The following is a 13,743-nucleotide window of genomic DNA, read 5'->3' as shown; positions in this document are numbered from 1 at the left end:
CTCAGGGGAAGGTTTTTCATATCACTTACAACCGGATCCTTTTAACTGGAGATACTAAGGAGTGGACTGAACCTGGGACTTCATGCATGTAACACAGGTGTTTACCACTGAGCCATGGTCCTATGTAGGGCTTTTTTTCTGGGAAAAGAAGTGGTGGAACAAAGTGGGTTCCCCTCGGAGAAAATGGTCACATGGCTGGTGGCCCCGCCCCCTGATCTCCAGACAGAGGGGAGTTTAGATTGTCCTCCGCAGTGCTTAGCGGCACGGAAGGCAATCTCAACTCCCTTCTGTCTGGAGATCAGGGGGCGGGGCCACCAGCCATGTGACCATTTTCAAGAGGTTCCGGAACTCCATTCCACTGCGTTCCAGCTGAAAAAAAGCCCTGGTCCTACGCCTCAAAAAAACCCCTTTTTTCCATCCCCATGATGATTTATTTTACTCAGGAGGCTATGGTGAAGGACTTTGTCAGAACCATTTTGGAAGTCCAAGTATATAATGAGCTACCATAATCCATATACTTGCTAGCATTCCAAGATTAATAACGCAGGATTTCTGTTTGCAGAAGCCATGGTGATTCTTCCTCAGCCAGGCTTGTCCTGTATGACAGTAATCCTAAGCAGGTCTACTCAGAAGTAAGCTTAATGTTATTCAAGGGGCTTACTCTCAATGTCCTTAGGACTGAAACTTGTGTGTCTGACAATTCTGTCTTTAATAACGGCTCCCACCAAGTTATCCAGTTTTGCCAATTTACATCTGTCTAACTGGCTTGTAATTTCTCAGATATCTTCTGAATCTCTTTGTTAAAACTCAGCAGATGCCCAAAGAATTACATCAATGATGTTTCTCTGCAAAATAATACCAAAATTATAAATCCATCTCAGTAAGATGCTATTTTTTTTAAAAAAAAAATGAGAATGATTCCTACAAATTTGGCCTTTAAGACCATTTTTGTAGAATGAATGTGACAAGATATTATGTACGGATACATAGCTCTTTGTTATGGTGAACAATAACAGCAGTATGTGAGTGACTCAGTCCTTTTGTCTAGTTAAGGGTATTAGCTTCTTAGCCATGGAGATAATTTGAGTGCAGCAGGTTGTCATAGGCTGATAGGGACACCAAACTGATCTGGTAAATCTTGTTTGATGCCACTACAGTCATAGGGAGGAAAGCTATATATGATTGTATTGTATCTTATAATGCTGTAATCCATATTTGGTAAAGTCAAGAATCAAATGGTATAAATAATAGAATGTACAGTTCTTAATTAGTGTAGAGGTTCAGACTGGGTAAGGTAATACTTTCTTAACTATGCCTTTTTTTAAAGGTTTGTATTTTTTCTGGTCAGCAGCTGGAAATACAGGTTGGGGACTGGAAATGCATAACGTTTAGCAGAGATTAAGAGCTGATAATGTGTGGTCCTTTTTTGATAATGTAATTTAACTCGGTGGCAGGGAGGGCACGGGAATCAGAAGCACAAGAGGGATGAGGTCTGTCAAGTTAGGCTTTGTCATTTAATTATTATTGTTACTATTTATTTATAATCCACCTTTTCTCACTGAGATCCAAGGTGGATTACACATCATAAGGGAAGACAATACAATCAATAGCTAGAACATTCACGGAGCAAAAATGCGGTATGATCAACAGGACATTAAATGAAAACAGAGTAGGATATGGTAGCACAAATTTGAAAACAAGCAGAAAGCTGAAAACAGATGAACCGTTTCTGAATTAAAGCATAAGTTATTAACATGACATCTTTAGCGATATCAAACTTTTCAATAGGAGTGTATCTACATCAGTAGACAGTACCCAATAGCCTAGTCTATAGTCCCTGTCCCTTACTAAGGTATTTCTTTGAGGTATTTCTTATGACACAGTCCTCTAATCTAGGTAGAAAGCCTTCTTGAATAATTCTGTCTTGCATAGTTTGGAGAAAGCCAGGATAGTGGAAGCTTTCCTGACCTCCTCAGGCAGGCCATTCCATACGGTGGGAGCTACCACACAGAAAGCACGTGCATGGGCAGTTGTTGACTGAGCCCAGCTGCAGGGTGGTATCTGCCGAAGGCCCTGTTTGGATAAGTGAAGCTGCCATGGCAGCACACAAGGAAAGAGGTGGTTTTGCAGATAGCAGGGGCCTAGGCCATGAAGGGTTTTGAATGTAATAGGCATGACATTGAATCGAGCCTGGTAACTGATGGGTAGCCAATGGAGTGACTGCAGAATGGGAGTGATATGCATAATCCATCTAGCTCCTGAAAGTAAATGAACTGAAATAAAAATGTATATAACAAATAAAAAGAAAAGAAAGTAAATGGACTGCAGCTTTTAGCACCAGCTGGAATCTCCAAGTTGACTTTGGGGGGACTTGTGTAGAGTGAATTACAGTAGTCTAGTCTTGATGTTACTGTGGCATGAATCCAGGTGGCCAAATCAGCCATGTCAAGTAGGGGGACATCTTCCAGGCTAGTCTAAGTTGGGAGAAGGTCTTTTTCGCTGCTGCCTTTACTTGCTTCTCTAGCAGCCGTGCTGGATCCAATATAACCCCGTGGCTCTTAACTGAATCAGCCGGGGTAAACTGGACCCCATAAAAGGTTGGATAAACAACTAACATCACTTTTAGATTACACATCTTCAGATCTCCCTTGCCTCATCTATATTTATTTATATATATTTCAATTTATATGCCGCCCATCCCCAGGGGCTCTGGGCGGTGAACAGTTTAAAATCAATAAAAACAAGAAAACAACAATACTAAAATCAATATACAAAACAATAATGAAATAAATTAACCAAGTGCAATGGTGGAGAGAACCCCCCCCCCCTGAAGGTGGGAGGCCGACATGGCACCGCCCCCTTCAATCTCCGAATGCCTGGCGGAACAGCTCTGTCTTACAGGCCCGGCGGAATGATAATATGTCTCACTGGGCCCGGGTCTCCATTGACAGGGCGTTCCACCAGGCTGGGGCCAGGACTGAAAAGGCCCTGGCCCTGGTTGAAGTGAGGCGGGCTTCCTTAGGGCTGGGGACCACCAGTAAACATTTATCCGCTGATCGAAGCGGTCTCCGGGGAATGTACAGGGAGAGGCGGTCCCGAAGATATGCCAGTCCCAACCCACTCAGGGCTTTAAAGGTAAGAACCAATACCTTGAACTTGATTCGGAATTTACTCATGTAAAAAGCTTCCTGTGAGGAAAAACTAGGAAAGAAATCTTGGCTAGAAATATTTTCCCTGAAGTACCATTCTTTTTTATTCACCCCTTTTTTTTTAAACACAGTGAAATTTGAACCTGTAATCTGGCATAGTACACTCCATTCAACCACCTCATGATTTCCACACTACATTCTGTTATATGTACTGACATATACCTGATGGTGTCCCCAGGTTGGACACGGGGATCCTGGAGGTCACCACCAGTTCAGTGCCTAATGGGAGATCTATAAAGCTGTGAGAACCTGTAGTGCCGTGGGACCAGGCACTCTAGTGCTGAAACAGCCAAGGCAGGGAGCATTTCAATACTTGAAAAGAGATGTGGGGAACAACAGTGCACGGTTCCGTCACACTGCAGTCTTGATCAGGACCAGCTTTTTAAAAATATCCCGTTAGGCACAAAAATGGCAGTGACATCCGCAGGTCTAATTTAGGGACACCATCACATCTAGTTGTGCCCTAAACATGACTCAGAAGTAATAGGATCTAATTCTAGAAGTCATCTTCAATGGCAGAGCTCAGCTCTGGGAGATAGCAAAAACATTGTACATGTATATTCCTCACTAGGTAGCCACAAACCGGCCCTTTCATAGGGCCTCTTAGGGTACTCAGTACAAATTTTAGGTGCTTCTGAGCTCTGATGCTTTTCACTTTAGGAATGAAGCACTATCAATTAACATGCCATAATTAACGAGGCAGCAGCCTCTTCCATATATGGTATGTCCAAGTATTTATGAGTGGTGCCACAAAACTTTGTCAGGGAAAGCAATGCCCCTTTCATCCAGTATCAGAACAATGTGCGCCATTATCCCCTCAGAACACAAAGTATGGTGCATGATAATTAGCTGCTACCAGGAATTACATGTGAGTGTTCGGTCATGGATTCTGAAGTGGTGAGTAACTGTGGGCACCAAGCTGGTTTTTACTGAGGCACACACAGCTCCCCATCTGTTCAGGCTATTTCCCTTCTGCGTTTATGTCAGTTGTTGCCCTCAAAGTCCAAAGCAATCACACTGGATTTCAAAAGAGGGAAGGAAATTAGGAGACGTGTCAGAAGGATACTGAAAGGGAGAATCAAGAGAGCCCAATCTCTCTGTAATGCCTGGAAGCTAGGCCCTGAAGAGCACGATTTAAAGGATTTCTCACGTGTGAAATCCCTTTTTAAAACAACAGCATATCCCCGAGGCAAACCTGGAGATACCTATCTCATCTAGCTTGGCCCTGAGTTGAACAGAAGGCACAATTAGACATTATTGCCTCCTAGGGATACCATTTCAGAGCCCAGCACTGGCTACTGAAAACTGCTGTGAGAGCCCAATCCTGATCAGGCCCATAGCATGAGGGGGGTGGTGGAAAACCAGGCACTCTTGTTTCCCCACACACATTTTTACAAGTGCTGAAACATCCATGCCCCCCATGACTTTTTCAGCACTTGAGAAAGCATGAGGGGGACAAGAATGCCTGGTTCCCTGTAGGGCCACTCAGGATTGGGCCATCACGGATTTTTCAGTGGCCCACCTTCAGCTCTAACATGGAGGCAGCACCCTCAGGTCATGCCCAGGGACACCATTATTTATTTATTATTTATGTCTAGTTGTTATTTATGTCTAGTTATTATATATTATTTATGTCTAGTTGTGTCCAGAGTTGACAAGAGATGAAGTTCTAGGACTAACCGGCAAAATAAAAAGTAAAATCTCTCCAGGTCCAGAGAATTCTTAAATAACCCCAATGTGAAATTGTTTGTTGTTTAACTAAGTATATGTGACTTGTTGTTGAAATCAGCCTCCCTACCAGAGAGACTGGAAAGCAGTAAATGTAACATTGATTTTTAAAAGTGTGTCTAGAAGAGATCCAGGAAGTTACAGGCTAGTTCCGGATGAATTAGTATTGTCATTAAAGACAGAACTATTAAGTATACTGAGGGGAAACCAGCATGGCTTTTGCAAAGGGACATCCTGCCTCACCAATGTGTTCAGAAGAGGGTTTTTTTAAGAGTCAACAAGCACACAGATAATGGTGATCCAATAGACTTTATACACCAAGACTTTCAAAAGGCTTTGGACAAGCTCCCTCACTAAAGGCTCCTAAGTAAACTTAGCAATCATGTAAAAATTGGTTACACAACAGGAAAGAGAGATGAAACAAATGGTCAGCATTTGTAATGGTGGGATTCCATAATGATCAGTATTGGGACTGGTGCTACTTAATTGTTCATAGATGATCCAGACCTGGTAGTGAGCAGTGTAGGGCCCATGTTTGCAAAAAATACCAATTTATTCAGGATGGTGAAAACCAAAGTGGATTGTGAAACTCCAAGAGGATCTCTCCAAATTGGATTTAGGTCCAGTAGCACCTTAAAAACAACTGGATTTCCCAGGTATGAGCTTTCCAGAGTCAGAATCCCTTTTCAAAAGCTCATACCCTGGAAATCGAATTGGTCTTTAAGGTGCTACTGGACATGGATCTTGGTCTTCTACTCAGGGCTTTTTTTCTGGGAAAAGAGGTGGTGGAACTTAGTGGGTTGCCCTCAGAGAAAATGGTCACATGGCTGGTGGCCCCGCCCCTGATCTCCAGACAGAGGGGAGTTTAGATTTTCCCTCCGCGCTGTGGTGTGGAGGGCAATCTAAACTCCCCTCTGTCTGGAGATCAGGGGGCGGGGCCACCAGCCATGTGACCATTTTCAAGAGGTTCCGGAACTCCATTCCACTGCATTCCAGCTGAAAAAAAGCTCTGCTTCTACTACAAACCAACACAGCTACTTGCCTGAAACTATCTCTAGATTGAGTGAGTAGGCAACAATGTGGCAAATTCTGTCCAGTATAAGTAGAATACATAGGGGGGGAAATTCCTAACTTTAAATATATGCTGATAGAGTCTGAACTGGCGGAAATCGAGAGAAAAAGAGGTCTTGGTCTTGTACTGGATAACTTTTTTTTCCCATCTATTTTTATTTATTTATTAAAACATTTTTATTGTACTGGATAACTTGATGAAAATATTGACTCAGTGTGTGACAGTGGTGAAAAAGGCAAATTCAGTGTAGGGGATTATTAGGAAATGGAGTGACAATCAAACAGTTAATGTTATAATACCCTTGCACAGAGTTAAGGTGCTGCTTCATTTGGAATACTGTGCACAGTTCTGGTTGCCATACCTCAACAAAGATATTACAGAGATGGACAAAGTGTCGAAGAGGAAACCATTACAGGGTTGGAACAGCATTCCTGTTAGGAAAGGCTGAAGAGTTTGGGTTTTTTCAGTTTAGAACAAAGATGATGAGCAGGGCAATTTTAAATAGTTACATACTTCTAAGCCCATTTACTGCAATGGACTTAGAAGAGTGAAACGCTGCTTATGATTGTATTGCAACAGAGGTTACAGCAGAGGTTTGTAAAATTATGCATGCTATAGAGAAAGCAGACAGAGAACTTGTTCTCCTCCCATGTAATACTAGGACTTGAGGGCACCCAATAGGGTTGGTGGGGAATAGCTTCAGAATAAGCAAAACTTCTTTACTCATCAAGTAATTACCTACTGTAATGACATTTGTATATCCAACCATAAGCAGACCTGAAGTGGCATTCAACAGAGTAAGAAGAGAACATCCTGAGAGTCAGATTTTGTGACTGCACTGAAAGAGAAGGCATGGGGAACGTGCACACATCTGATCAATTTTATTTGTCCTGTATTTCTTTTTTAAAACGTCCTCTAAGAGTAGGGGAGGACGTCGTTTAGTCATAATGGTTCAATGGAACAGGTTTATCTGCAAGCTGCTATAAACTCATCCAAAGGGAATTTTTACCATTAATCGGATAACAAAGCCATCTTGCTTGACTTGTCCACAAAACATGAGTAATCTTTCTGTTCACTCAGCAACTGATTCAATTATGTCTTGCTGCGATGCCATTCAAAGTATGCCTCTCCAACAGTTGTCTGTTGTGTCCACCCAATTGTTCTTTGTTTATGGTAAGTTTCAGTGCTGAATATTCTCCTCCTCCTTATTTCTCCTGCATAAGTAATACATTGGCATAGCATTGCCATTTGTCAGGCAGCAGTCTGCTCACACATTTGTTCATCAATCTAATTTTAACCATTTTTCCCACAAGCACTTGTAAATCAGCCAGGCAGCCCGTCGTTCCCTATGGCTTGGTCTTCCCAGAGTAGTCGTCTTTATATATAAAATATCCATTTTAGAAACTTAATGTGTTTGATAAACATATTCCTTTCAGCTGGTGGAAAGGAAATTAAATTGAATCTAGACGGCTAATACCAGAATGCTGAGAGTCTGTTTATTACTTCACCAAGGATAAATAATCTCATGGATGCGGCTAACGAGTTTCAGCACTTTCCAAAATGAAAGGCCTGCCCACTCTGAAAGGTAAGGACTTTTTAGAAATGCATGGCTACAGTCTTGCTGCACAAATGCTAGATCCGTGTTCTTTTCTCCCAGAGTGTCTTAAGTGGGGTCATTGGAGAGGAATTCATCAATGTATTTATTAATAATTCCACTTTGGTTTATTTTAGTCCAGAGTACATTCCTGGCATTACTGAAGCAAAAGGAAGTTTGGTCCATTTATTTTCAGTGGTGCCGAATTTTCCACAAATAAGGTTTTGTTAATGTGGGTTATGAAAGCTAATTTCCCAAGAATATTACATTCTGAATTATGTAGAACTGCATTGGCTTCTATGAATGATATCTTTCAGCTGCTTTTGATATTAAATAGATGCAGTTTAAATCAAAGGATTTATGTAGCTTCATTGCTCGTCCACCAGAAGACTAGCTGGCAGCAAATGAAGTCTTTAATTCCAGTTATCAGATTTGATTTATTTCTCAAGATTCATGTAATCTTTGTTTTGATGAATGAAATATTGAAGGATGCCGGGGTACAATCAAGAAAGTATTTTATGTACCTAAATTCAGTAGAAATCCAGTCAGAATTAAGCACATCATAGAACATTTATTATTTATGAGTACCCAAATTTCTCTGAGTAACACTTTTATTAAATACACTTGAATCATATGAAACACCTTGTGAATAAAGTCAATGATTTATTGTTCGAAAGTTGCCTTAAAAGAAACAAATTAAATCCCATTCAATATCTTCTTTTTTGTAACATTTTGCAACTTTATAGCATTCTACAATAGTTTATTTCTCATTAATTTCTTCAGTTCCAATAAACTCATCAAAGGATTGAAATTGTGCATATTACAAATCTTACTAAGTATTTTGGCTAATGCTTCTAAGAGTAAAGATCTCATGCTGTACTATGTAAATAAAAAAATGCTCTATTTTTAATGTGTGTTCTCAGCACTGCAGTCAATAGTGAGAGGCAGTATCTGCATCAACCTGCCTAGCTCACACGACACAGGCTGCAGTCTTAAGGGCACTTTTGTACAAATAAGCCCCATTAAAGAATATGAAATTTACCTGCTTAGGACCGCGTCCACAATTTGCCTGCACTCTACACTCCATAGTTGTATGTATTAATAGACCCCAGTCCCCTACCCCAAATACATGTACACATACACAAACTCTAAGGTCCGCTTAGATGTTTATTATATTTTTCTGACTTGACCATTTCCATATAGAAAAGGCAATTTCCGTATAGAAAAGGCAATTGGCACATACAGGTTCCACATACAGGTTCCACTGTATGTTTTGAGTTGGTTTTCTTAAATCTTGAGGCAGTTCTTGATCTTGTGTGAAAATTTAATAATGAGCAATGTTAGTACAAGTAAGTGCTCACCTTGTTTGCATATGCTTTTAAATATATTATTACATGTTAATTTTCTTTCCCTTGAATGTACCTCGTTTCTCAGTTTGTGTTTGTTCACTATTAAGAGGTCATATGAAATGGCTCGACTGCTTCATATTCATATTTAAGAATGTAAGAATTTCTTCAAGAGAGTAGACCCCAGAGCTCCAGTTAATTAAGCCAAGCTTATCCAGATACCTCTGGAAGCTGTTAAGTATTATTTATGTTTAGTAAACTTCCTGGGAAGTGTCCCACCGAATTTGCTGGACTTACTTCAAAGTAAAGTTGATTAGAAAGGATTCCAGTGAGAAATAGTTCACCCAATCCAACACTGAAGGCTCTGTCAGTTTCACTTCTCCTTTTAGGAGGCAAAGAAGAAATACACAAACCTTTTGAGCAGGGATCTCCCTGGCTCTGTAGAGAGGGGAAATGGACAAAACCTTCCATCTCTTTTAAAATTCAGCTTCCCAGCTAACATTGCAACTCCCTTCACATGCTCTTCCTCGTGTAATTTGTCTCTTGTAGCTTAGCTCTGAACTGGTGATTTCCGTTAATCATGCAGGCACATCACTTTTGTCACAGTTGCTGTGTATTCCTAAATTTCTGCTCTTGTATTAATTGGTCTCAGAAGAGAACTTGGAGAGATGATGGTCAAGATTTGAGTCCAGTAGGACCTATAGGCCAACAAGACTTCCAGGGTATAAGTTTTTGAGAGTCAAAGCTCCCTTCCTCAGATACTCTAGAAAACTTATACCCTGAACCTCTTGCTGGACTTTAAGGTCCACTGGACTCAAATTTTACTGTTCTAATGCAGACCAACACAGTTAGCCACAAGAAACTATCCTGAAGGATGTAATCTACCTGCAGCTTCAGAGTGTGGACTCTATGGCATCAGATCCACACTTAGTACTCTGCCCTCCCCAGGAACCACTTCCAAATCTCCAGGAGTTTCCCTCATACTCAAATATGCACGCTTGCATGAACACTAAGGAAAAGGTAAATGCTGGGCCTCCCACATCCTGCCTGCGGGGGAGGGGGGTAGAGGACCTGGCAACCCTACTTCACTGGCAGATGAGAAAACGACTGCCACACTGGATGGGTGCAGGGAAAATGGCACTGCTATGGGTGGGACCTGGAAGATCCGGACTTCCTTGTCTGCATGGGTACCATGCTGGCTTTACTGAAATCTTCCCAAACTACGGCAGAAAAGCAGGTTTGGGAAAGATTACAGGAAAATGAGGAAAGCCCAGGAGGTGTACAGAAGCACCATCATGCTGTGGGGAAGCAAGGGAAAAGCCAGCTTGCCAGTAGCATCCAGGCTGGGACAAACAACCAATGTGTAAGTGGCATGTGTGTATGTTTGTGTGTGTGTAATAAAGGCACAAATCAGCTATGATCCATTTATTTTAATGAGAAACTTAATAAAATGCTTGTATCTCTTCAGCTGAAATCAGTAAGTCTTAATTGTACCTAACTTTGACTGGAATATGCCTTATGAGCACGATTTAGCCAAAGTTAAGCACTCTGTTACCCAAATTATTTCCATTAAATAATAAAAACCAATGGGTCTTAATAAAGGTGTCTAATTCAGCTGCCACGTGCACTTGTGAAGGGAGAAACACCTTAATACTTTCCCTGCCATTCATTTTAACTTCACGCTGTTTTTCCCTCACGTGGGACTAAAGATAGGCTGTATCTTTCACATATATCTGGGCGAGTAAGCAGCTGGGGAGAAAAATGACAGAAGGAACCTCAGAGCTAGAAGCACCACATCTCCTGGTATAGACCAATGTTCCTCCCTAGATCTGCCCATCAATATTTTGTACAAGATCTACTGCTACACCTAGCTGGTTTTGTGAGCCGGCATGCAATAATGTTATTCATTAACAGCCATTTCAAGACTTCAAAATATGTGTAACATTGAAAATATGGCACACAAGCATATTTTTTTTAAAAATCAGCAAAAACATAGCAGGTGATTCCTTGAGGAAACAGAAAAACAGCTCAGGATACAGCTCAGGAACACAAGAACCTAGCGTGAGCTTTTTTCATGCTTCTATTAGCTCAAGGACCCTAGTGCAAGCAGAAGCCTTCCAGTAGATCCATTCCACACAGATGGTAGCCTTCTTTCCGCAACAATTTAGAAACAGAAACAGAGAAATAAAGAGCTGGAACACCCCAGGTTTCATCTAGCCCCTGCACAATGTATGAAATTAAATTGAATCTAGACAGCTACCCACTCCCCACTCCCTCAGCGCCGCATGCTCAGTGCCCAGAGGAAAGCAAAAAAGTGGTGATTACTCTGGGCATATAAGAGCCATGAGAGCTGAGCGCTGGCTCAGCCCTTCCTGCCCTCCCTCTCACAATTTGCCTAGGTTCATGCTGAGTCACGGAATCAGCATTGTTTTCAGATGACCATCTAGCCTAGGCTTAAAGGACTCCAAAGAGAGAGAGAGTCCACCACCTCCTGAGGAAGCCTGTTCCACTAAGGAACTGCTCTAACCATCAGAAAATTCTTCTTAATGTTTAGCCAAAAACTCTTTTGGTTTAATTTTAACCCACTGGTTGTGGCCCGGCCCTCTGGTGCAGCAGAAAACGACTCCACTCCATCCTCTACGTGACAGCCCTTCAGATACTTGAAGATGGCTATCATATAATTTCTCAGACATCTCTTCTCCAGGCTAAACATTTTCAACTCCTTCCATTTTTCCTCACAGTAATATGTATCTAGACCTTTCTCACCATCTTTGTATTTTAATTGTAGGTAGGTAGGTAGGTTTATTGTTTGTGGCCAAAGGCCGTTACAATCCATACACATAAAGCACATAAGAACTCTAACAAATAATCAATCATATGTACAAATATTAAAGGATTAAAATGGTCTAGGCAGAAAATACCAGTCAGATATCACTATCGCTGGAAACAGCTCTAGCCCAATTTTCTTGGCTGCTAAGGCGAACAGAGAGACCCTATAAGAAACAAATGCAGCAGTGTCAGATAGGAGAAAAAACAACTTGTATTTTAATTAGATATTGAGAAACTTGAACAATTGCCCATTGTCTTAAAGTTTTCTTGGTCCTCAACAAATGGCAGCCATTTTGTGTTGGTGCTCAATGCCTTTTCTCAGAATTCCAAAAGCTTGCACCCATTTCTTGCTATTTCCTCTTGTCTCCTCACTTTCCTCTGGATTTAGAGGCGGATCTACATTTTTGGGGCCCTGAAGCCTGAAGTGTTATGGGGGCCCCTTCACAACCAGCAACAATAGGGCAACATCCAATAAGGTCCAAAAGGTCTTGCTGCCTTTGCAAGGACCTCAAGGCCCAAATGGCAGAGAATGGGTTGGTGGGGTGGAGTCTTTGAAAATGGACCATACAATGAGCCCCTTCCCACCAGCAACGAGGCCTGGGTAACCATTGTTATCTTCTTCCATGAGGTTGTTCCATGGTAGATCACGACAAAAATTTTAAAAGTTTAACCACTATATCTCAGATTTTGATTAAAATTGCTGTTCGGAGTTATGGGGGATGAAAATTAGGGAAACGTTGTATACATGCATGATGCATCATCCTTAAACATAAAAGCCAAGCCGTGTTCCCAATTACTCACTTTTTACCTTGGCGCAGGTGCACTGAGGACCCTGCGGTGTGCCTGTGGCGGGATAAAAAGTGAGTCAGTGGCAGCAGGTCCCTGAGGGGCCACAGAGACAGTGGGGAGGCGAAATGTGGGGAAGCCCTCCTGCGTGGCCTCTCTGCAGGCTCCACAGCCCCTCAGAGGCTTGCCTGCAGAGCTGGCGGGAAGGCACAGTGCAGAGGAGCGCCCCAGGCGGCCATCCCACCGCCTCTGCAGCTTCCTCATTACCCCTCAGAGGCCTGCCTGTGAAGCTGGCAGGAACCACAGTGTGGAGAAGCCACCCCCCTGCCCCGCGTGGCCTTCCCGCCCCCTCCATGGCAGCAGCAGGGCCTTGGGCCCTCTGCTAGAGCTCACTGTATTTATTTTTATAACAGGCTCTGTTGCTAGTCTCTAATAATTGCACAGGTTACCAGCATTTACCTGCAATAATCCAAAGCAGGCCTTGAAACAACAAGCTCTGTGCAGGCCTTTCTCCACCCTAACGGTGTTGTAGCCAGGCCGAACTCTTTAGAAGCATTAACAAATAGAATACTAAGAGAGATGTATTGCAACAGTTTTAAAAGGATTAATAACTATAAAATTACATATTTTTCACAATCATATGAATTTCCCATTAAAAGTCTTAATAATTCCAAACCAACATTTAATAACTCCCCAAGAAGTAACTTCACCTTTGTTTTAAATGATCTCTAATAATTGCACTAATAGTCCAAAGCAGATGTTGAAACAAGAAGATCTGTGCAGGCTTTTCCCCATCTTTATGCTGCTGTTACTTCTTCCTGGACCAAGCTGAACTGCTCTGGTGCTGGGAACAACCAGCCCACTTTAGGGGAAGCTACAACACTGACTATGCTCCATTCTAAGGTCAATATTAAGTACTTCAACTCGTTGGCTTATGATTCTATCACTAAAATAGCCTTATTTTAATAACAAACACTTTAAAAAACTCCATTAACTTTTGTTGAAAAATTCACTTAAAAAAAAAAAGTTGCTTCAGGGGCCCTCTGGGATTAAGGACCCTGAAGTTTAAGCTTCATTAGTTTCACAGTAGATCCACTTCTGTCCAGATTCATTGTAGGGTTCCCATTCCTCTGCCCGGGGCGGGGGATCCCCCGATCTCACTGTTCCCCCCCTGTGCCC

At 41.9% G+C, this 13,743-nt stretch overlaps 1 protein-coding gene across 1 annotated transcript in view; it reads left to right on the top strand.

Annotated features, from left to right (window-relative positions):
* Nucleotides 1–7,485: 7,485 nt before the first annotated feature.
* The window catches only part of ITGB6 (integrin subunit beta 6), a 92,120-nt gene continuing 85,862 nt past the window's right edge, over nucleotides 7,486–13,743 (top strand). The window contains exon 1 of the mRNA XM_054971855.1: nucleotides 7,486–7,594. Within this exon, the coding sequence (XP_054827830.1) occupies nucleotides 7,570–7,594 (25 nt within the window). The 5' untranslated portion in view covers nucleotides 7,486–7,569. The remainder of the gene's footprint in view (nucleotides 7,595–13,743) is intronic.

Source organism: Eublepharis macularius, chromosome 2, assembly GCF_028583425.1.
Source record: "Eublepharis macularius isolate TG4126 chromosome 2, MPM_Emac_v1.0, whole genome shotgun sequence".
Lineage (NCBI taxonomy): Eukaryota > Metazoa > Chordata > Lepidosauria > Squamata > Eublepharidae > Eublepharis > Eublepharis macularius.
The sequence above is the reverse complement of the archived record's forward strand: the minus strand, read 5'-3'. Positions and strand labels throughout refer to the sequence as shown.